This window comes from Metschnikowia bicuspidata (assembly GCF_001664035.1).
Source record: "Metschnikowia bicuspidata var. bicuspidata NRRL YB-4993 chromosome Unknown METBIscaffold_3, whole genome shotgun sequence".
In the NCBI taxonomy this organism is placed as follows: Eukaryota; Fungi; Ascomycota; class Pichiomycetes; order Serinales; family Metschnikowiaceae; genus Metschnikowia; species Metschnikowia bicuspidata.
In genome coordinates, this window is record NW_017387733.1 from 1,129,831 (window position 1) to 1,152,867 (window position 23,037).

At 42.1% G+C, this 23,037-nt stretch overlaps 5 protein-coding genes across 5 annotated transcripts, besides 1 other annotated feature; 2 read left to right on the plus strand and 3 right to left on the minus strand.

Moving 5' to 3' along the window:
- The first annotated feature begins 665 nt into the window (after window positions 1-665).
- METBIDRAFT_31809 (phosphatidylglycerophosphatase) lies at window positions 666-1,865 on the plus strand. The gene has a single exon (XM_018855924.1). The coding sequence runs from the start codon at window positions 771-773 to the stop codon at window positions 1,392-1,394; it is 624 nt and encodes a 207-aa protein (XP_018711750.1). The 5' UTR covers window positions 666-770; the 3' UTR covers window positions 1,395-1,865.
- Window positions 1,866-2,124: 259 nt separating this feature from the next.
- On the plus strand, window positions 2,125-2,857 carry METBIDRAFT_178533 (uncharacterized protein). Its single transcript, XM_018854738.1, has one exon. The coding sequence runs from the start codon at window positions 2,165-2,167 to the stop codon at window positions 2,606-2,608; it is 444 nt and encodes a 147-aa protein (XP_018711751.1). The 5' UTR covers window positions 2,125-2,164; the 3' UTR covers window positions 2,609-2,857.
- A 249-nt stretch (window positions 2,858-3,106) lies between these two features.
- Window positions 3,107-14,518, minus strand: TRA1 (histone acetyltransferase; the record flags this gene model as incomplete). Its single annotated transcript, XM_018857500.1, has 1 exon — window positions 3,107-14,518. One exon carries the CDS (start codon window positions 14,516-14,518, stop codon window positions 3,107-3,109), a length of 11,412 nt encoding a protein of 3,803 aa, XP_018711752.1.
- Window positions 14,519-16,488: 1,970 nt separating this feature from the next.
- Window positions 16,489-16,716: a sequence feature (Protein overlapping with rRNA (METBIDRAFT_42560, OBA21243.1) was converted to a misc_feature.).
- Window positions 16,717-18,015: 1,299 nt separating this feature from the next.
- On the minus strand, window positions 18,016-18,603 carry FIG1 (Fig1p; the record flags this gene model as incomplete). Its single annotated transcript, XM_018854093.1, has 1 exon — window positions 18,016-18,603. The coding sequence occupies one exon, from the start codon at window positions 18,601-18,603 to the stop codon at window positions 18,016-18,018; it is 588 nt and encodes a 195-aa protein (XP_018711754.1).
- Window positions 18,604-20,023: 1,420 nt separating this feature from the next.
- On the minus strand, window positions 20,024-21,289 carry METBIDRAFT_42249 (putative acyltransferase; the record flags this gene model as incomplete). The annotated part of the gene is made up of 1 exon (XM_018857518.1): window positions 20,024-21,289. One exon carries the CDS (start codon window positions 21,287-21,289, stop codon window positions 20,024-20,026), a length of 1,266 nt encoding a protein of 421 aa, XP_018711755.1.
- Between the last annotated feature and the right edge of the window lie 1,748 nt (window positions 21,290-23,037).

Here is a 23,037-nt window from a genome sequence, read left to right on the forward strand (position 1 = left end):
TCACCCGGCTATGTGCTTGGCTCATAAAGTGCTGACTCAAGAAATGGCAAATATTTTCACCGTTGTGCGCTCAGGTATAGTCCAGATATATGTAGGGTCCGCCGCGACTTTGAAACTCCAAAAGAATAATTCACCAGCTAGAAAACCCAGAATAAAAATTGTGGTATATCTTTATGATAATTGCTATCATTGAGTAGTCCCTATCATTTGGTAGTCTAGTAGTGAGTCAAATTCAAACATTGAAAGATGGACAAAGAATCTGCCGGAATTCGTGATACTGCTCACCTAGTGCGCACCGCTTTTGCTTCACCTCCAGCTTGAATACGTCAAGCGATTTGATGGAGTTATAGTGATAGATAATTCGTAATGACGATATTCTCTTAGCCTGAATTTCTACTGGGCTAGTAGTGAGCTCCGTGATGAAATACCAGGTCGTTTCCAACGAATGTACGAAAAGATCAAGGTGATAAGTATTTTCTTAGTACCATAAACCACTGAAATCAGTCATGGAATTTCAATTGGGTTCAGCCATTGTGGAAATCATTTATATGGAAAACTGTTACAAAAGGTATAAAGTTTCATTCCGCCCATACATCGCTGACTTAACCTTATCATTGAGATGTGCGACGCGCGATATCTTCAATAATTATAAGTCGCAACATCAATTTCTCGTACCTTCACTTTTGGCTTACATCTTAACGGAACATAGCACAATCGTCAGTCTTTTCACGCTGCAACCATTTTTCATTTTCTCGAATAAGGAATCAACAATGCAGCTTTTAAACGCTAGCGCTGTCACCAACATCTCTCGGTTAGCCTATAACCCAGCACTCTGTCTACCTCATTTGACTGTATCGTCTTTCGACAAAATCCCGTTGCCTATAGAAATTCCAGGCCACACCCCGGAGATAAAGGGAATTGTGCTTGATAAAGATAACTGTTTTGCTAAAGACCACGACGACAAAGTTTGGCCTGCGTATGCCGAGGCCTGGGAAAGACTCCGTCAGTTTTACCCCAAGGAAAAATTGTTGATTGTCTCCAATTCTGCCGGCACAAATGATGATGTAGACTACCGCCAAGCAGACAAGCTCGAAAGGGATACGGGAGTCACTGTGCTCAGGCATCCAACCAAAAAGCCGGGGTGTCATCAGGAAATATTGGAGTATTTTGCCCAGCACGGTATAAACAATGCTTCTGAAATTGCTGTTATTGGGGACCGCTTATTCACTGATATTCTCATGGCCAATATGATGGGTGCATGGGGCGTATGGCTCAATGAAGGCGTAGAGCTCAGTGACAAGATCTTTCCGCGCATGGAGAGACTCCTCTACGCCAAATTGGTGACTTCTCGGGAAGAGCCATTTATGCCGTCTATCCCGAAAGATAGCGCCTAGCTATCTGATGGCAGAATCGTGGTCATGTTGAAAGACGTTATTGAAGAACAGAAAGCATCAGTTCAATCAAAAACTTTTTTAATTATCCAGCATAGTGTCTGGGACAATTTGTATTACTGATTCAGTGTTTGTCAGTTTTGTTTGCGCCAAACAAAAGAACTGACTACCGGGGAATTGTCTGTCCCACAGGTATTTTTTTTTTTTTACAATTCGGATAAAACTTCGCAAAGTGAGCACTACTGGGGACCCTGGCGAATTCTCTTTTTGGGTCAAGTCACGCCGATATTCAACTATCTGCGGCCGCATAAGTTGCAGTTTTATTCCAAGGAAAGGCCGAGTACATGGTATGTTTAACACTTCTAGATATTGGCTAAGGTATAATGGTTTATAGTATAATTGAAATTTCCAGCTTTGTCTTGCAATGCCAAAGTGTATGAACTGAATGGTTATTGCGATGACAAGACTCCAGGCCTTGTTCACTTTAGTGAGTCGAAAACTATTCCAATATAAATAAAGGCTGGAGTCAGTCGCTCCGTAAAATATTCAAGACGATCACAATAAAAAAAACTATTAGTCTCACTATTCTCGTCCGGACGTATAAGCTGACTTGGGCTGTACAAGCTTGATTTGTACCATCGCACTCGCTGTATTTGAAATGTTAGGGGAAGAAAATACCCAGGTTGTCTGCGAAAGTTTTGGCTTTATTGCAAATACACTATTGTACACACAAGGTAATATTGTCAAGTCTTCGCCCATATAAAAAATTGTAAATGAGCGGGAATCTGATTCTTTTCGATGACCGTTGCTCAGTCAAGCTGTGCAGAGAGCCTGCTCCCAGTGTTACCAAAGGTTCTTATCAGGGTGCTCCGTCTGACCCAATTCCCATTGTTTCTCATGATCAGACGAGCAAATCCAGCAGCACAATTAGAACTGAGCCTAGAGCCGGATCAAAGGGCTTGTCAGAGGAACAAAAAAACCTTGTCGGTGATGATCAAGAAATAAAGCATACTGTACCACTGTTTCGGTCCTCGGACTACAAACTTGTATCAAATATTTTTATTGGCCTGATGATGTTTCAGTACATTTTGATATTCTTCGCTATTCCTTTCAGTGAGGTTGATAACAGACCTGCAGCTTCTGTGCTTCTGTGTCTTCTTGGATACTTACTGGTATGTTCAAACAACTTTTTAGCAATATTTCGGGTGGACTCTTAGTCTTGTCTGAATACTCTCTGGTTTCAAAATTTCTTACTCTATCGTGATATGAACTAACCACCAGTTTTTACTTTGTGTGCTCATGATTCCAGCAGGACTCATAAATGTCCCGACAAGTCTCTCCTTTCAAAGCCTGTTGATTTCATGTTTGCTAAAAACTGTTGATTTCGCAGCCAATGTTTATTCAGTGATTCTCTGTCTTCGGGTGAAGCAGCCCATGATCGAGTATACTTTTGACCTGGATCGACTCCCAGTGCTGCCTTTGGATATCACAGTCTACATACAGATAGTCAGCTGTTTACTTTTGATTCTGTCAATTGTCTCTCTCTCCTTCGCCGTTATGATCTTTCTCTTCAATTTTGCGTATTTTCGAAACAAAAAGAGCTACGAAGCCATGGACAAACTGGGTAAAAAATTTCAAGACACCTTGCTAGTTTGACCACATATATTCAAACATGTTTATTCTCCAAATACATACATTCTTTCCGAGCAACCTTTTTAGAAGTAGGCCATCCACAAAGTATCTGCAGCTGCAAGGTTGTGTGGATTTACAGCTTGTGCGATCAATTCCAAAACACTTTGTGTACTAACAGAAGAGCCGGTAGATCCCTGAGCCATTGAAAGAACTCTTTTGATCACAAAATCGACATTAAGCATGACGATCTCCCGGAGTTTGCTGTCCTGAGGAATAGGTCTAGGTGGGTCCTGCTGAGTGCACCAAGACATCACCTCATCCCTGAAAAAGATGGTCAAATACTGATCCAAATCGGACTTAGTTTCGGTTAACGCCCTCGCAATTGCCAACATGTAGATTGCCAAAATGCCCTCAATTCCCGACTCGCCAATGAGTTTCTGAATGTTTGGCGTCAACCGGAACGGCACCATCTCAGCGTTGTAGAACAAGGGAGCTGGTCTGTCCCCACTAGACCCATCCAACGATGCACTCTTGCTTGCGATTTTACAAGGTAGCATATCTGAAGTCCAAACGCTACCCGAACCTCTATTCACATGAATCTTCTGTGGCTGGCGAGTATTCACACACATCATGTATGTCGAGAAGATAAACGAAGCATACTGAGCAGTAAATTGCTTCCGGAAGAGCCAAAAGTCCTCAAAATTGGAGTAAAGATCAACAAAATAGTTTTTGAGCACAGTGGAGGGAACCAAAAGCGTTTGAATTGCGCTCAAAATCTCGACACGGATGCTCATGATTTCAGGTTTTGGAAGACGTGGATCAAAGGCTGCCCGTAATTTCTCAATAGTGTAGATGAAAGGGGCATCACGATCCTTGCCGTTCTTCTTGCAAAAATCCTCGTATATCTTCTGCATGCTGATATCTCGTGAGTCGTCATTAACGATTCGAATATGTGGCGACAACGGTACAGCAATTGGAAGTGTAAACAGGATATTGCGACGACGAGTCTCGGGCTTTTTCGATAAATTGTCGTCAAAGATTCGGAAAAGCTGGAATAAGCATTCCTCACGGCGGCAATGTCTAGCAGCTGGGAATTGTACTGCAAAGCTATGCAAGCTACCATTGTGACCTCGTATCTTGATTCTCTTGTAGCAAGCATTTGTACCTCGAGCTAAGTCAATGGTTGGCAAAAACCGCTCGATTTTCACGAAGTGGGTGTTGTTGTCTTTGTTCAACAAGTATTGCCCAGGAACCTCAATGTCTTCAAATTTTTGGTGATGGAATTCACTTAAGTGAGGACACAAGTTCTCTAGATTAACCTCAGTGAACCTTCTGTCCAATTTGTCTTCAAGACGGTCTCTCCATCTCCTCAACTTTGCAATATAGGACACCAAGTTTGGCTTCCCAATCACCAAATCTTTTTCAAACTCTGCACGAATTTGCTTTGGGAGCACTGTTTCTGCAAAGCGGGTGATATTGACTTCAGTCACAGGAGGCAATTTGGCATCCTCCCGAGGATTTCCGAGTCTATTGAGATACTGTACTCCATCGTTCAATAAGGCGACACCCAATCTGTATGCATCTTCATCCGCCGTACACTTGAATCTTTGGTTGATTTGATCAACGAGAGACTCCAATGAGAGAGCCAACAAAGGATATGCTGTTTTCAAAATGCCCATTATCTCTTCCACATATTCCCAAGACCGGCGAATTGATTCAGAAGATGCAGTTAGTTTAGTGAGAGAGCTCTCTGACAGTGCCAAGCGAGATTGATCTTGAGAGGGCTTATCTGAATTGGTAGGCCCGTCGTCCGTCTTTTTATCACTGCCTTCAGTTTTTTTCAAATCACTTCCTTCCAAAGAAGTATTTTCCAGGTTAGGATCTTTCCGTTCGGGTTCGGCTGAAGTGTCTTTCGGATCAATCGAAACTGGCGAATTTGATCCAGTTGACCCCATTTGGCGAGATTTTTCTAAGAATTGGCGCTGCTTGGCGGCAAAGTCTTCCTTAGTTGTTCTCAATTGGAAGTGCAACGCCTGAGGATAACTTTTAGCAATTCTGACAAGAATCTGTCTAACCAACTTGGCCTCCTTGTAAGACAAAGACGTAAGTAATTGAGGAATGAATGTGATCCAATACCATACAGGTACTTCACCCTTGAAGTTTTCAAACGCTTGCGCTAATGTGCCTGTTGAGTCGTCAAGACTAATCAACCAAAGAATTCGGGCTAATAACTTTCTAGTTTTACCATTCTTGTAAAGCCCAGCAGCTTGCAAGTAACACGAGATAGCGTTATTTGCATAGACCAAGTCGTTTGGATTCTCCTTGAAGCGGCGATCGTTAAATGCACCCCATTCTGCCCAAGCCTTCGGTAAGTTAAGATCAATCTGCACCGAGGTAGCAAATGCCTTGTTCGCTTCATCCTTCTGATCGAGCTTGCTCAAAAACATTCCTTTCAATGTAAAAAATTCCGCCTTTTGCTGTGTAGCGAAATACACCAAGTTGGTGTTGCGAATCACATCAAGGCCAGTGCTGAGCTCAGCTTGATTCAGGTAATGACACTTAACTTGCTCTTTCAATTTGAGAAATGCTTCCTGAATTTCGATGTTGGGAAGTTGATAAATTTTTGTGAGTTGACTGATGCACACTTCTGGCATGCTGTGCTTTCTCGCTACATGTGCAAATCTGTTGATGACCCAAGCGATCTCGTGAAAGCCTCTATAGGCATAGGAATTTGCATTGCCATCCGAGTTGTTTTGTTGCAAGATTGGGATGAACGGCATGTAAACCTTGTTGATGACTTGGAATGCATGCTGTCTCCATGTAACAAGGTCGTTCCAGATATTGATATCGTCCCAAACATTCGGAAGTCTTTCACGCCAAACCTGTAATACCCTCTTGAGCTCTTGCGATTTCACATCTAGATTCTGGGCATTTGTCGACACCAAACTAGAGTAAACTTGACTTGCCTCCATAAATTCCACGTATTGTTGGAAAGTGTGAAGCAAAGGAATGTGCGCGTCTCCAAACTTATGCGGCAAACCATGCCATTTTTTCAAAGCCAACTGAATTCCCTCATCGCATAACCTTGAGAGTTCTTGAAGGGTTTCCTTTTCTTGTCCATACCCTTGTAAACAAAGGAATGTTTCAAACACTTGACGACGAGGGGTTGGCACATCCATCACACTCTTCACTGTTTGTTCGAGCGTATCCCTGTCAGCATTCCAGTCTGCAACTCTCCATCCACATTCGAGAAGGAGATCTGAAAAACCTTCGTGTTTTGCGAGCTCCGTAAGGATATCCCATTGCTGTAGCTTTTCTGCGCACAAAATCCAATGGTCTTCCCAGAGAGAGTACTCAGATTGACCATATGGTAAAGCTCCACTTCTGGCTTTGATCTGGGCTGTCTCGTACAATTGTTGAGCTTTGTCCCACAACCCGATTTGCTCGTAAGAAAGAGCCGAAATTGTTTCGGAATACTTGGCACGTCTTCGCCAGAGTCCGTAGAACATGTCATCCTCTTTCAAAGTCGCATACAATTTGCAAAGAGCATCTTGCGTTACCTCGCGCACCTCAGGATTACCGCCAATTGTGGAAGCTTCGATATTTTCGAGGATATGAAGACCTTGAGACCAAGAATTGAAATTGCTTGCAAGACACTCGACTGCGAATGGTGGTAGCTGGATTTCTTCACATTGAGAGATACCTTCCAACAAAGATTGTACAATGTTTGGCCGCAGGTCTGCCTGTCTGGTGTGGTAGTCTTTGGACAACAAGATAACCAAGAATCTGGTGAAATCAAGATGCTCAGATCTTGGTATAGATCTAAAAGCAATTGGAAACACCTCTGACCAAACACGGTGCACAGTTTCGTTGCTTTGATAAAAGATATCAATCAAAGGCTCTAACACTGCGCCTGCAGATACTTCAGAAGTTTCCTTCAAGAACTTATTGTGAGTGCTCAAGAGCTCGTCCAAATCTGATCTAACAGAATCCACCTCAATATCTTTGGCTTCGTAAGGAAAAGCAGTCAAGGGAGATAGTTTGAAATTATCAGCAACCAACTCAATCTTTTCCTCAAAGTCAAAGGCCCCGAAAAGTAATTGCAACGCCTGATTCAACCAAGAATAGTCGGCCAAATACTCCCAATTTTGTTCCCTGATGACGTAATAAAGCCTTTTGCTGATATCCTTCTCTAAGCTGTTGCTCAAGATTGACATGAGTTTACGACGAATGGATACTTCTGAGGACCTCGTTCCTACTAAAAACGGTTGCTCCATTCTTACCGTCAACTCAGTACAACTGAACGCCTCATCCTCAAAAATGTCAACAATAATTTGATAGAACTCTTTTGACAAAGTCGGCTCACCACGAATTTCGAAAATCATCATCTTTGCTAGAATTGCTGCCTTCTCTTTGGTCGTAGGAAACAAATCCGTGCGAGAAAAAACCCATGATTTTACAATTTTGATGATCTTTTCCAAAGTATCCTTGTCAAGGGATCTTTCAATCAACTGCGCAAGAAGTGATAAGAAGACACGTCTTTGATCTCCGAGGCTCAGAATTCTCATGGAACACAAATTCAAGATTTTCTCCAAGAGCTTTGTCGTCATTTTAGCTTCATCTCCCGAAGTGCTGGAGTCTTTTGAATTCAGAGCACCCTGATGAGTAATGGATATGTGATCTTTACACAACTTGTTAAAGGTTCGCATCAACATTGGTATCAATGGATCAAGAGTCGCTGGTTTGTAATTGGCCAATGTCCAAGACAACGTGACACCCGCCGCCAAGGAAGTTGTGTCCCCAAGATTATCTGAAACGGTGGTGGTTAAGAGATCCACAAAAGACTTGAGTTCAGAATTATCCTCATCTATACCATCACCTTCTTTGTGGGAGTCAATTGCCTGTAGAATGATGCGCAAAATTCTTTGAAGCACCTCTTGTATGTCGTGATTCTCAGACTTGACGCATTTTTCCAACAATTTATGAAGATACTCAAGATTGGCCAATATCCACTCAGGTTTTTTCCACTCAAGAACAACACCTAATACTTCTAAAGCATTCAAGCAATAGCCCAAGTGACTTGATGAATTCAAGTCGTTCGAGAACAAAAACTTCTCGAAAAATGTTATCTTAACGGACACGTCAGGCAAATGATTGGGACTCAAGAGGTCATTCAAAATTCCCAATGCTTTTTGACCCAATTCACTTTCAGATGCACGTTGAGGACTGATACACACATAACGCACCAAAAATGTGACGCATGCCTCCTTCTGTCCGAATGGTATTGTGTAACCGTCAGAAGTAGTAAAGTCATCGACATATCCAATCGAGTTCCCTTGGTTCTCCTCGGCTGTTTGTATGACATTTTCTTTGCTTTTTTGTAAGGCCTTGGCCTTGTTCTCCCAACTAAGAATGAGCTCAGCTAAGTCTATGGCAAGAACTTGGTTTTCTAAAGCCGTATTTGCCAAGATTGTCAATTTGCCCATCGCAGTAATTATGTTCGAAATGAAGTGCTCTCTAGCAACATAAAATTGATCTGGATGTTGGTTAATGAATTGGTAAACGTTCAAAACTTGTGTAACATTGAAGCCATCCTCAGAAAGAACTCTTCTCGGCCACTTCAACCAGCTATTGGGAGACTCACCATTCACAAGTCTCAAAGACATGACAGGTGCAAGAATATCGAGAGCTTGTCTAACCAAATGTCTTGAATCGTTTTGATGAGTTCTAAGGAGGGCAACAAAAACCTGAGTAGCAACCTGTGGAGGAGTTTCATAGGCAGCAATGAAATAGGACGTTGTAACATACGCCACTTGCTTTGTAATATTATCCTCCAACTTGATATAGTTCCAGCTGAACTTGATGATGTCTTTTCTGTAGCATTTGACCTGTTCTGAAGACCACTTGAGTAACATTGCAGTACTCTCAAGTAGAGCGAACCTGTAAGAATCTATCTTTCCCGATGTTCTGTCTGTTATGATATCATTAGTGGACTTCCAGATATTTTCAGAAAACTTTTCCAACCAGTCTGTTTGAGTTTGAAACAAAGCATCCGCATTGCCGAATTTATCGATTTGGTGTAAATAGATACAGTCAAATACTTTCTTCAAAAAGAATGATTTAGCTTTTAACTGGGTATCTTGAGCAATGAAATCGACACAAATGTTCATATACTCCAACTTTATTTCAATGTTATCCAGCAAAACAACATGTTCAAAAAAGAAGTTTTCAATATCAACACTTGCTTTTATGTCGAGTTCACACATAATATTCACAACTTTGAAAAGCAAATCTTTTGTTTGAGGCGTCTTTCTTGCAAAGTTCACACAAATACTTTGCAACTTGGCAATCGCTTGCTCAGCTTGAAGGTGAGCAGTTGAGATCAATGGCAAGCGTGACTTGATAACGATAACTGTCTTAACAAGCTCTGATAATGACTCTAATAAAGGGGCTTGCTCGTTGAACCATTCAGTATCATGATCAGAAATAGCGCCCACTAAGTCAACTGTATTCGCAAATTTTGTGACTTTTATTTCGTCTCCAGACTCGTTCTTCACGTCCTCCAAGATACTCGTCATTCTCGCTTTAGACACCTCGCGAATTCGAGGACCATCGTCAGCACCAGCAAAGTAAGCCAACATATTTCCTAATTTTCGGTTTTTGAAATTTGTAATGTAGTATTCTAAACAGTTTTCGGCAAATCTGTTTAAAAATTTGAGAACAGGAAGTCTGAAAGGGGAGTCTTCGTGACGATCCAAGTGTCCCTCCAAGTACTGTAAGGTGTTAATTATTTCCTCCATGAAGGTATACGCTTTTGCTGGCAACAAATGAAAAATATTGAGGATGGCCATCACGATTTGCACAGTATGGTTATTTTCCAAATCTTGGCCAGCTATCAGACGAAGGGTATTAATTTGAGCCCATGCCATTAGGTGATCAAGCAACTTACGCCCGATTTCAACTCTGAAGTAGGAAATCAACAACTCCAAAAGTCTTGCAAGAGCCTCAAGGCCCGAAACAGTCAACTTTTTGTGATCCGACAAATTCATGAGCATTGGACGAAGTCCATTTTGCAACAATTCCTTCGGAAGCTTGGCGCTCTCATCCAAGCTAGATTTCAACCCAAGGTGTGCTGCATTAATGATTTCAGTAGACTTATTGCAGAGAGCCTTGAAGAATACTCCAAGTATCCTGATTCTTGCTTCAGATAGCGGTCCGAGAGAGAACCCTGGCTTTGTTAGTGCTAGAGAAAGCAATCTAATGCATACAACTCTAAGCTCTATCAACTGCTTAGATGTTCTGTGTTCATAGAGACGATGGACGTTTGCTAAAGATTCATCCTCTGCATCCACTAGAGCCAAGGCTTCAAGCAAAAGTCGATTCAACTCATCATTGAATGTAAGAAACGTATCCTCCAACCCCAAGCAGTATGTTATAGCGTCGATGTTTCCGATTTGCATAGGAAAAGGTAGAGCTCTCAATGGCTTGCCAAAGATTGGAGTGAGCAAAAGATGCTTTGAGGGCCCCATTATAGTGGCAATTGAAACATTGGTCGTTTCAGACAATACTTTCAAAGACTTTTGCGAAACCTCTCTCACGATAGGCACTGCACTAGCCAAGTCATAAACAAGCGCGCCAACCAAAGTTTGAAAAGGTTTTTCGAGCATCGTTTCTTTTGAAACACCAGTGTTACATTCCTTCAAGATATTCAAAACCAAATTTTGTGCCAATCCTCGTACTTCAAGTGGAGCAGTATCTGGAGTGTCCCGTAAGATGAAGAAAATAGACCTCACAAGTTCAAATTGACGTTTAAAAAACCAAGATGGAGGGATGTTCAAGTCCTCAAACATAGTCTTCAAACCTAGAACCCCACCAAGTTTTGTGTGGTAAAACTCACTGTAGCAGCAATGTGTGAATTTGTAGAGCATTGTGCGGAATGTTGGCGAGAAGAGGGCATTTTCATCGGATCCGAAAAGAATAACAGTAGTCTTGTAAAGGTTCTTAATTGTTTCAATACCTTTTGCGCGAACGTTTTTGTCCCAAAAACCCAAAGCATAATTTATAGCATTAAGGAAAACAGTCTCGCTAATAAACGCGTGTCCTTCTTGATCATTAACGGAAAATGGTCTGTCTTTTTTGATTTTTTGGATTGTAGAAGTGCCCAAATAGATCAACGTGAAGTGATTTGTGATATTGTCAATCAACGTGCTTGCTTCATCGGCTATTTCGGGAATTGACAACGAAAAGAAAAGGACCTCCAACAATTTTGCAAGTAACTCTTGTTGGCAACCGAATTTTGTACCATCTTTGATATCTGAAGGTTCCAATTCAGGAAAGTCTTTCAATTCTTCCGCCTTTAACAATTCCACTTGATCTTGTATGTATATACCATAGTCTTGTGGAATCGGATTCGTGTCAATGAATAACTTTAAGATACTCGACAAATACTTATAAGCACTGATTCTGTAATGTGCCTTCAGTCTTGGATCCTCAATCAACTCGATCGCAGATTCAATTCCAGGAGTAATAGAGAGAGGGACTTTGTCTTCAAACCCTTGAATAGAAAAGAGCGTTGCGATGTTCTGATCCAATTTCGACTGAGGTTTCAAAGTATTACATGGCTTCAAGTGTTTGTGGTTTCTTCCACCAAGTTTTCCGAGAATACGAATAGCAGTGTGTGAGTGTTGATGATGGTATGGCACAGGCTCCAAATGTTTCCATAATGCGGCCATTATCTCATTTATCACAGGAGCAATCATTGGGTCAAAATACTCAGCGGTCAAATTGTCAACACACAATTCAAACGTACGCAAGCCTTGAGTAACAAGCTCCTGTGATCCATTAAGTGCATACACCAAAGGAGTCGACAAATAGTTCAAGTGAGGTACCAAAACAGACAACCTAACTGGGACAGTTAAACACAATTCAACGTAAATATCTCGCTCGTAAGGTCGCTTTGAATTCGTTATGAGTTTGTTAAGACTTTCCAACAATACTGGAAGGATTGGCATAATTTCTTTGTATAAATTCTCAAAGCGGCCTCCACTTATACTTCTGAATAATGTCCTGACCAAGTAAGAATAAAAAATGGGTTCCTCCGCCTTTGTAGAGAGTCTTAAAGACTCTAATATCAATTGATTCAAGTGGGGAAGAATCACGCCTTCATTAGCCGTTGGAAAGAGATTGACTGACATGAAACAAAGTTTGAACAACCTGATTAGAATGTTGGACTTTATGAGATCGGCCTTATCAAGTTGGTCCAATTTACCGCGAAGAAAAGACATTAATATTCCCGAGAAATTAGCTGATGTCATTTCGCTAGCCAAAAAAAATTGAGGAAGATGCAAAAGGGCGGCATTTTCGAGCATAGAATCGAACATGAATGGAAGCTCATCGCTGACTATTTCGTTAAAGGATGCAGGGTCAATGTGGATAAAAATAGTGGCGAAAATTTCCATTAGATCTTTCTCCTCTTTCGATGATGTGATTGGAAGGTTTGGTCCGCCAGTAGAGAAATCGAAAACCTTGGCCTGCGCCAATTGCTTTGGTTTGGAGACAGAAAAGAACTTCAAGCAGCTTATTCCACCCCGAAAAAAGCTTTTCAAGATCTTGATTTCCTCTAAAGAAGTCAATTTGGCCGACTCATTCCACTTGTCGTAATTGACAATCTGGCCGGGCACATTCGGGTCCTGCACGGGTTGTGGTGGCACTGGTGGGTTGCAATTCTTGAGACCAAAAACAACAGATTTGAGAAAGGTCATTAATGTGCGGAAAAGATACCTTGCGTCTTTAAGGAGATCTGAATTCGCTGAAACTGAAGACACGGATATAGGCGAGAGTTCCTCTATGCTGAATATATCCTCGACTCTCATTGGATCAATCACATTTCCTGAAGGTGGTTCATCGGAATCAATGTCCATATTGTCATCAGTTAAATTTGGACCACTGTTCCGCAGACTTGCCGCACTTTCTTTAGGTGATTCTTCCTCCGGTTTTTGATCATTTGAGAAGCCCATATCCATAGCTACTTGATCATCAATTTTGGAGCTGTACCGTTTAATTGCAAGTTTGGCATCAGCCTCTTTCACTTTCATTTGATTTTCGAATTGTTTGTGTTTCTTCAAAATGTAGTGAAATTTGCGATTAAGACTCTGAAATCGTTTAGCGTAAGAATCAATTATCATCATGAACAAATGCCTACCTTCAAGCTTACTGGGCAACTTCATGATTCTCTCCACCAAGTTGAGTAGAAGCTTTGCACTCATGATTTGTACCGTAAGAGCCAAGGTATCATCCTTTAAAAGCGTACAATATATCTGCACAGTCGACCAGATCTGCTTGGGAGTGAGTTCGTTACGGACATTGTGTATGAAATCAGCCACAGTAGAGTATGCCAATGGCCTTAATGTTTCGAATGATGTCAATCCGTGGCCTATAAGAATCTTCTCGTCGAAGAGCAACTCAATTTTTGAGATGAATTGTGTGCGGAATGGTGTGGACAAGATGTGGCGTGTCGCGTGAAGTAGTTCTTTCCTGGCCACAGATAATTCTGCCGGACAGTCCTGAAGAAGTCTTAAAATAACATCGGGAACAACCTTGGATTGAGTCGCAGATAGATTCTGGCTCGCATATCCACGGATGAAAACATACGCAAGGAAAGAGGTTGCCTTCACTTGACCCAAGATAAAATCCGAGTATGCCTGTCTATTGGTGATGTCAGGCAGGATGGAAGTGACGGACTTTGAGGTTTGAAGGTGCTTCTCGCGATACTGCTTCTGTTGCTCAACCTGCAACATTAAAATATGGATAATCTTAGGCAAAAACCCCGGAAGAGATGTCTGGACTAAGCTTTTGTATGAGGAATACAAAGACACCATGGTAATCGGGCACTCTGCCAAAACTTTGAAAGACTTCATGGCTTGGCATAGCGTCTTGGGGTTTTCTTTTTCATCAGAAAAAGAAGATTCCTTGCTTTCGTCTATTTCGGATTTTGGCGACTGCAGATCTTGTTGCTGGGAAAAGACCTCGATTAAAGCTTGGTCCATATTGTCGTAAACCTGGTTTATAACTTCAATGAACAGGTCAACTTTCTCCACCAACAGCGCCTTATATGCTTTATGCAAAGTGGTAATGATCTTCATACACAAAACTCCATTATCCTCGTTTTCTTTCTGCAAAATAGTGGTTAAGCAGGTCAAAATGTCCTCAGAGTACGGCTGGAATGTCTCGGTCATGATCGATCGATGGATGATCTCAAGGATCAGACTTCTAAGCTTGTTCTCTGGGCTGTTGCTTACATAAGCAATTGGTACCAGATTGAGTTTTTCAATGAAAATTGGAACGAGATTCTTTAAGAAGTAGGCGTACTCTGTGGCCCCATTGAAGGCCTCGATCATATCCAAAAGCTCCAGCAATATGGACTGCGACTCCTTGTAGTTGCTCTCCGCATTTCTAATGCGGCGAACAAAGCCATCGATTTGCTCCATATGGCTCATCTTAGGGAAAGCTTGTTTTTTTCTGAATTTTGGAGCTATGAAGAGGTGTAAACAAGTAAAATTTAACCGGCGCGGTCCAAAAGGTGGAAAACGAGCGAGCTCGATTTTGGTTGTGGCACGTGATATCCACGTGATCCTGTCGTGGGGCGCGCTTGCGCGTTGGTCTGAGTCCGGACCTGCCAACTATCAAGTCGTCACCTTCATACTATGGCTTCCCTGTGCTGATACTCTATGATGCTTCCAAAAGTATTCATGATAATTTCGGAAAAAATGTTTAATGAGGTAGATAGGTTCGGATAAAAATTACTGAATCGTCCTACTGGAATCCAAACCGCTACGAATGACATCAAGTCCCTGTTAACTCAAACTGATCCGAAAAGCATAAAAGAAAGTTTTCTGTTCTGAGTGTGATTCCATCTTTTTTGATGGGGCCTCACGCAGTCTTCGGGATTCTCGTAGCGTAATGTCGATAGCTCACAAGGGAGCTCTGCACAATCTTTTTCTCTTCGCATGGGCAAAATTTTTCAATAGAATTGAAACTCAAGAACTTCGTTGACCACAATATTCTTGCTTAAATTCATATCTTTTATCAGGTTTTTGTTGAGCTCAAGTTTTTTCTTTATTAGTCGGCTAGAAAGTGCAGGAAAGCCTGGCGCGTCCACTTTTTTTGGTCGTTGAGTAGACCAGAAACTTAAAATCATTCAGGTAAAGCTTTCACCCTGGATGATTCATTTATATCATGGCATTGCAGTGAAAGAAATTTCGCTTCTTGAAAAAAAAATCTCAGTCTCGAGAATCGTTTTTTGACAATTTAATTTACACTCAAACTTTTTACAAAAACATTGGGAATTGTTCTGCAATGGCATTTCAGAATTTCACTATTCTGGAAAAGACCCTACGCTTGGTCAACTTTTTTTTAATACAAAGGTGTATAGATTCCTCCTAAACGAAAATTGAAACATTTTCTTTCGTAAAAGAAAATTGATCAGAATATTTTTATTCCCTCATTTACGATTGCGAATTGTTGACTGGGTACTGCTCCAAGATCTTTTATAACACATTTAGTATCATCCAAGATATTGTAATGCCACGAAATCACTGATGAAATCACCAATGTGGATAAGATTGTGGAAAAGAAAAATAAACGGTGAAAAGTAAATAATTTAGTAACTGGCAAATGATCGAGATAATGACAAAATCGTCATTTGCGTAACGATCACAATGCAAAATTAATTTCTGGTTGTGTCCGCAGCTTTTATTTTTACACTTGAAATTAGAAACCTTTGACTTTCAAGAAGACACATTAAAGTTCTGAATGTTCTTAATCTGACATCCACCCGACTTACTCAGTAATAATGAGTTCTCCATTCAAAACATTACTTCTGTGAATCCCGCAACACTTGCTCAGTTAACCCTCGCCATTAATTTTGTGGATGAATCTGAATTCGATTCCTTTTTTTTCTTTTTTTTTGGTAGATTCATCTGATTAAAGGGGCAAAACTATATAACGAATATATATAAAAAACCTTTAAACAGCTCCCAGCTACGTACCAAGTGTCTTAGATTCCCAACGGTCAAACAAGAGAAACGTTTAAGCGTATGGAGTGTCAATAAAAACATAGTCAAGAAATACCAGCCGACAGAGAGATAAATTTTGAAAAAAGAAATGAAGGGATATGTATGCTTCTGTAGCCCCCACCTAGTCAAGAAGAAAGGCAGTTTGCAAGGCGATCAGCACGCGTTGAAGCTCAAAACATATATGTCTGCGAAACAAATAAGAGATTTTCGAGGAGTCTTGTGTTGTTGAGTGACCTGAAATCTTTTTCTTACAAGCCATCTGGATGAAAAGAGCTGAATCATATATGTGTTTGGCGGTGCAACGTTGCACTGAGTCTTTAAGTACCGCATTGAGTCAACATTCTTCCTCCCCTCTTCAAGATCAGGTTAAAGCGCTTGCTTTTAGATTATGAATGGACCTTTTCAGTGTTTTGGTCAACTTTCAGGGGCGACTTTCAGACTTCATCATCTATACATTTCGAAAAAAGATTGCAGCACCACAATTTCGCATATGGTCTCCCACTACACTACTCGGTGCGGCCCTATGCAGCTTAACTAGCGTTGATCGGACGGGAAACAGTGCTTCCTGCATGGTATGGCCGCAACCAAAAGATTTTTTAAAGGTAGAGTTAATAATTTAAGCGTAATATGGTTTTGCGATTGCTCAAACTTAGAAAATTTCATTACCTTGCATTTGTCATTATTTGCTGACCTCAATTTCTACTATGCCGGTTGTGCATTATCACCCTTATAAACTTATCCTAGGAGTCGATGACGTAGTATCCAATACATAAACAGATACGGGCCAAGAGGACCGTCCAGGTCGTGACTAAAGGAAGGGAGCGAGACGAGTTTTGACACTCGGTACGTAGCTGGGGGCTGTTTAAAGCTTTATATATATATATGTTATTTGTATAGTTTTACTCTCTTAATCAGATGAATCTACCAAAAAACCACCCGAGCCAATGATGCGATCTATTATAGGTGTTTCCTAACAGTTTTTGTTTGTGGTGAGATTTTACATCCCTACTCCACACTCCGGACCTTTCAATCGGAATACTATTTGCTGGTCGTTTCTGAACGAGCACAGGGTGCCATTCAGTTTATGTGCTAAAAACTAGTTTATCAGAAAGATATTGAGACATTGTCCAGTGTATGACCGCAAAGAAGTTGCAGGACATGGATGCTGGTATCAAACGCGTATTTGCACGCATTGAAAAAGAGAAGAAATATATGACCGGCTCGGAATATCCTGTGATTCAGCCAACAAAAAAGCATGTGGAGGTTTCTAAAGATGAAGATGTGCTTTCATGCAACTTCGAATCTACATGTTTAGAAAGATCAAAAGTGAGTAGAAAATCAAAAAAGCCAAAGTCATATAGCCATGGCAGTCTCTGGAATTTTTGACAGAATAGAATCACATAACGCCAGTAATAAAGTAGACCATTAATTTATACGTTGTCAGGGCATTCAATTGTCATTTAGGAATGAGTATTGAGCTTGTGGCTATGTCTCCTCCTAATGATTCTATCACCACATTCTGTCTATGAGGCTTATTTTGACAACAATATAGCCGGAAATTTTGGTGATAGATGCAAGATGTCTAGCTTGTGAAAGTTTGGTTTCAAAGCACTCATCGAACATCAGAAATGTACCGCCAAAGGCCTTCCCGCGGTCGAGCCTCGGAAGTCTAGTGACCCGAGACAGACATACGGTCGATACATAAAAATGTTGCTAATTTTTTCTAAGCAGTGTTAATTATTCAAATCTGAGAGTAGAATTAGGCCGTGGCATTGGCTATTAGATGACGCAATACGCATGTATCTACTTTGTACATCATTCTACTATTGTATATTTTATAATTAGCTTCCAGCCATGTTTAATTCCGTCGCAGCCCCATATTTGTCCTTAGGGTGTTCCATACCCTAATTGATCGTCTTTCAACACTTCTCGTCTAGCGCCATCAGTTGGCGATGGTCTCTAAAAACTCGGAACAGCAAGGCAAAAAATGTAATTACCAAAAACAGAAACGCTGTCCACGAAAGGGCCTCGGCCTTGGAGCCCCGCTCCACAGAAATATAATTCAGAGTGGCAGCCTCGACAAATGCTTCGGCGCTGACGATAGCCTGGTGTTGGAGCATAGCGCCTAGGCCCCAGACAAGACTGGCGAGAAGCGCGGCCGCCGCACAGATTTTGCGTGCAATGACTTTGCCGGGAACAAAAGGCATTAACTGCCAGAGAACCACAATCGTCAACAAGAGCACGATTACGAGAGCCGTGATCAACAAATACGGCGTACACACCAGACTTAACGCGGATGCAATGACAACTAGACTCACGCCATCTGTGCTGGAATCGGTGCTGCTAATAGTTCCCAAATCTGTAGTGTTCTTGCTGGTGGTGCATACCATGTCGCCCGCCGCGCTCGCACACAATGTTAGGTAGTTGGCGCGGATTGTGAGTTCCGAAACACTGGAGGTGCTATTGCTCAGTGCGGCTGATTCGATGACGGTATCATTGTACTTCATTTTTATTAGGTAAATGGACAGATATGCTGACTCGGTTGAGGCACCTCCAATAAGTAGGAAGCCCAAAAGAAAAAAAGAGATAATGAGCGAAATGAGCGAAAAGTACTTGTGTATAGTTGCTACCCCGAACATGATTGGACTTATTCGGGGGAAGCAGAAAAGACAGGGAAGGCACATCTCTTATAGTTCTTGCGAGTTTGGGAGGTGTGCAGCTGTCACTAGGGGGGTGTTTCAGTACAGCTGCCTTACGGGTTTAAGGTATGTCTTGAGTTGCACAGCCTTGAGGAACGGCTGAAACTTGATAGCCAAATGGAGTCGTAGTTTTTTTTTGCAGTGTTTGCAAAGTGTCGCAGCTTTGTGTGAGCCTTTTTCTGGATTTTGAGAGCGGAGCACAGGCGTGGGGCTTACTTCGCGCGCCGATCTGAGACAAGCCTGACATACTTTGGTAGCACTGTGAAATTTCACTACTAGAGCAGTCTGTCTCAAGTTTTGTTGCTCAAAACTCAAGATATTCCTCGTCAGGGTGTGTGTCACCGGTGTCGCAAAAAAAGAAAGCTTCAAGACATGATCCCATAGTTATTGTAATCCTGAAGCGCAGTTATTCGTAGGCCCGTAGTTTCAAAATGAGACTGCGAGGTCTAGGTATATAGAAATCACTGATTGGGAGACCTCAAGCGAAAGATGGCACTATTGATGGTTCAAGGTGTGAGTTTACTACAGCTCTAGATTGATGAGCTCTTGACTCATTCAACATGAACTTAATCACGCCTTTCATCGCTTAAATAATTCCGCGGGCACAGAAAAGAACAAACAAACAAACTCAAGAAGGCATAATCCGGTTCACTTTTTGATTAGGTGCAATAGTGCATGTTTTTGGCCGGACTTTGCGACCATACGGAAAATAGCTCCTGAGAACACTGTTTTGCATGGCAGAAAATCCAACCAAAGAAAATTTTTCGGATTTGTTTTTAATGACATTGTCTTTCAAGTCACTCTTCATGATCATATATTTTAACCGCTATCTAAGTCTTGCAAGTGAATGAATTAATTGTTCTGGAAGCATTCAAAAAGAGAAGCTTTCGGTGGAATGAACATTCAAGTCACGATAAAACCAGGAGACGGTAGACACATTATCAGAAGTTCTCCGTTTTTAAATGAATAGTGCCTTGAATACCGAATGCAAATAAATGTTTCCTGCAAGTGACTCTTATGCATTATCATTGAAATGGGGTATATGAATTGACGCTAAATTCTGCGACAGCCACAGTAAGAGAGTATACGTCTGTATACGGAGCTTGATCTACTGAAGGTGGAGTCTCGCTTTATTAGAATGTAAATTTATCATATCCCTTGAGGCCATGGATGAAACTTTAACCCAACAAACACAGTATACTTCACAGAAGACTCAAATTATTCCCAACTAGGCACTCGCAGTGTATATATTCACGATCTTCTTTACTATCCAGTACGCGAGCAAAAGGAGAGTACCTGGAATGGCAAATAGCGTCAAAATCTCGAATCTTTGTTTCAACTTAAACTTAGCAACCACTGTTTGCATTGTCTCGTCATCATCAACGACAAAGGATCCGGTTTCGTAAAAGCTTTTCATAAGTTTATCTTTCTCACACCAAACATTGTATAACCAGTCTTCAAACTGTTCCAATGTTTTGGGATCAACGTCATCGACATCCAAATTATCGTCGTCCCCAAGCGGTATGTCTTTAATCGGGAAACCTCTAATGAAATAATTGACAGCAGACGGGCCTAATCCTTGCAAGTATAGTTTCTTTAGCGTGAATTTCTCCTCACCATATTCGTCGGGGTTTAATCCCGAATAGCCACAGGACACATCGTAAACAACAGCTAAAGTATTTCTTAGCAGTCTCAACATGAGAAAAAGACCCCTCGCTCGAGGTAGCAACAAATGGTTGAACCTGGGCCTGTCCATCTTGTCTGCGTATCTATTCGACCTTTCCCGCGTATGGGGCGAAAGTACAGTTCCCTCTGGAAAAATGACAAGTTGGTAGTTACTGATATCTTCGGAATTGCCAGACATTCCTTTTGGCCACTGCACAATAGAAGGGCTGGCGCTGTGGGAAGAGGAAACAAGGGACACGCCTGCTGCAGGGCCCATTCCGCGAGCATCCGCGTCGATGGCCAAAAGCCTGTTTGTTAGGTTGACTTTGTCATTTTCCCATTTTCTCAGCAAAAACAAAAAACGGAAGTTGAGCATTCCGGGCCCCAAAAGGGGCACTCTCGATAAGCTCTCCTTGATGACAATGTAGATTGAGTTTGCCAAGTTGCTAGTGTATGCCAAAAACCATAAGAAAATCCAATCCGTGTAGATCTGGTGGTTGGAGATGAATATGGCGTTCCGAGACAAACTTGAAATGAGGTTGCCAGAAGCATCGACTCGAAAAGTGTTCAGCTCCGGCAATTCCGTGGCTCGGAATGAAATCTTGATCTTACAGGGACTCGCAAAAGATGTCACAAACACGATCAATTGCAAAAAGTAAAACTTGGTCAAATCCATGCACGTGTAATACCACCTGGGGATGCGGCGAAGCGTTGTCCACACAATAATCTGATCCACACGAAGTGCAAGAATGCCCAGGACAAACACAACCACACATACTGCCGTCCGGAAAAAGACGAACGGCCAGTGGTTTCGTGATAGAAGAGCCATGACCTGTATTCAGAGAGTAGATGAGAATAAAAAGGCACCAAACCTGTTAAACCTGTTGAAATGTGGGTAGTCACAGGGGCCGAGGTCAGCGGTTATGGAACAAACTGGCGTCGTATTGTTTCGACGACACGCCTGAGGAAGTCGTCTGAGATGATTGGGGAAAAAAGTGTGGCGTGTATATGCTGAAACTCTCTTAGTCCGCGTTTATAAAAGAATAGTGTGCGATGGGTGTAGTGATAGGGCTTACTCAGAAGGTGGCGGGTCTGGCGCGCACTGGGTCAGAATGACAGAAAGGCTTGGAGAGTCGATGGTGTTGTGTGCAGAGCTGAAAGTTAGTGAATAGCGTGCCATGCATCTGGTGGAGTGTCAATCTTAATGATCTTGTTGAATGCCAATCTTTATAATCTGGTGGCATTTCTATCCGTATGATTTGGTGGAACTTAATTCATGGGTCGTGTGTGCTATAAATCTAATTGCTTTATATTTCACTCGAGACCTACTTTCTCCATTTCTTTACGTGAGCTCAGCTTTAAGTTCCGTTTTGGCCAGACTTCACCTGAATATGGGCATCACGAGATGCAAACGCCAAACAGCGTGGGAGCTCTGTCTGGAAGAGACAGGAATAAAAATTGGAATTCTTTCATCTAGAGCCCCACATATAACCTGAAAATTCTTCCATTTAAAGCCCCACATATAATCTGAAAATTCATGTACTGTTCTGGGCCCAGGTGCTTGCAGGCTGATGTTCTGCTGGGGGTGTTATTACTGAAATAACGCCTCAAAATTGGTGGGTTCCATGTATGCAGCTTTGGCGTTACAAAACGGTAAAAGAGCCTCGACGGAGAATGCGCATGGACGGGATATTCGAGCTTTTGCTGTTATGGGTTTAGTGGCAAATCCTTTGGGATTCAGAAACAGAGCTGGGTCCGCGGCCCGGAAGCGATGAACATTTGGTTGCGGGCATGTATATAAACCCAAGAGCCCGGGGTTTCATGGATTTCGGGGATCGTGGCATCGGCTTGCCAATTGAATTTCTGCAAGCTCCCAAAATATAATTCTTGGTCCGGAGGAAGTTACGGACATCGTGGAGAGTACTTCTTCTGTTCACCCGGGACAGAAGATGCGTGGCGGTATACTAGCATACAAGCATAGGCATGGTATCGCGGAGTGCACCTCGCATGTAATTCGCAACCCGTCTTCGCCTCCACATGCTTCTTCAGAATTATGCCGCAAAGAGCCTGATCAAAATAGCTGGTCTCTCGGAATAGCTCGTTTGTGCTGCTGTTTATTGTTGGCCATATTCTTTGCTTGTAAAGGGGACAGGGGTCGACAGCTGTCATCAAGAAGCGCGGTCACGTGCGCGTGGTTTGGAGCAGTCACGGCGGCCCGGCGTTATCGTGCGCAATCGCGGAATTAATGCGCTTACGCGGGAGTCATCACTGCTCCATTGGAAATATCCCCACCTCTTCGCAACCAGACTATATAAATATCCGAGTTTCTGCATCCATACAGGCTTACCCTGGAGTTCCCAATTCCAACTCTTTGCAAAACTCACTTCGGATCCGACTCTCGCCCGGCCTGCTCCACCTTCTGCTCCTCCACCACTGATGGCGCTGCTAGAAAATGAATGACTAATACCTGCGCCGAATCTCATTAATACATCTCAAACCAATTTGCCTTCCAGAACAGTACCCTTCGGCCCATATTTCACATTCTCCACCCTACTTGAATCTGTGGCGTTCATAAGC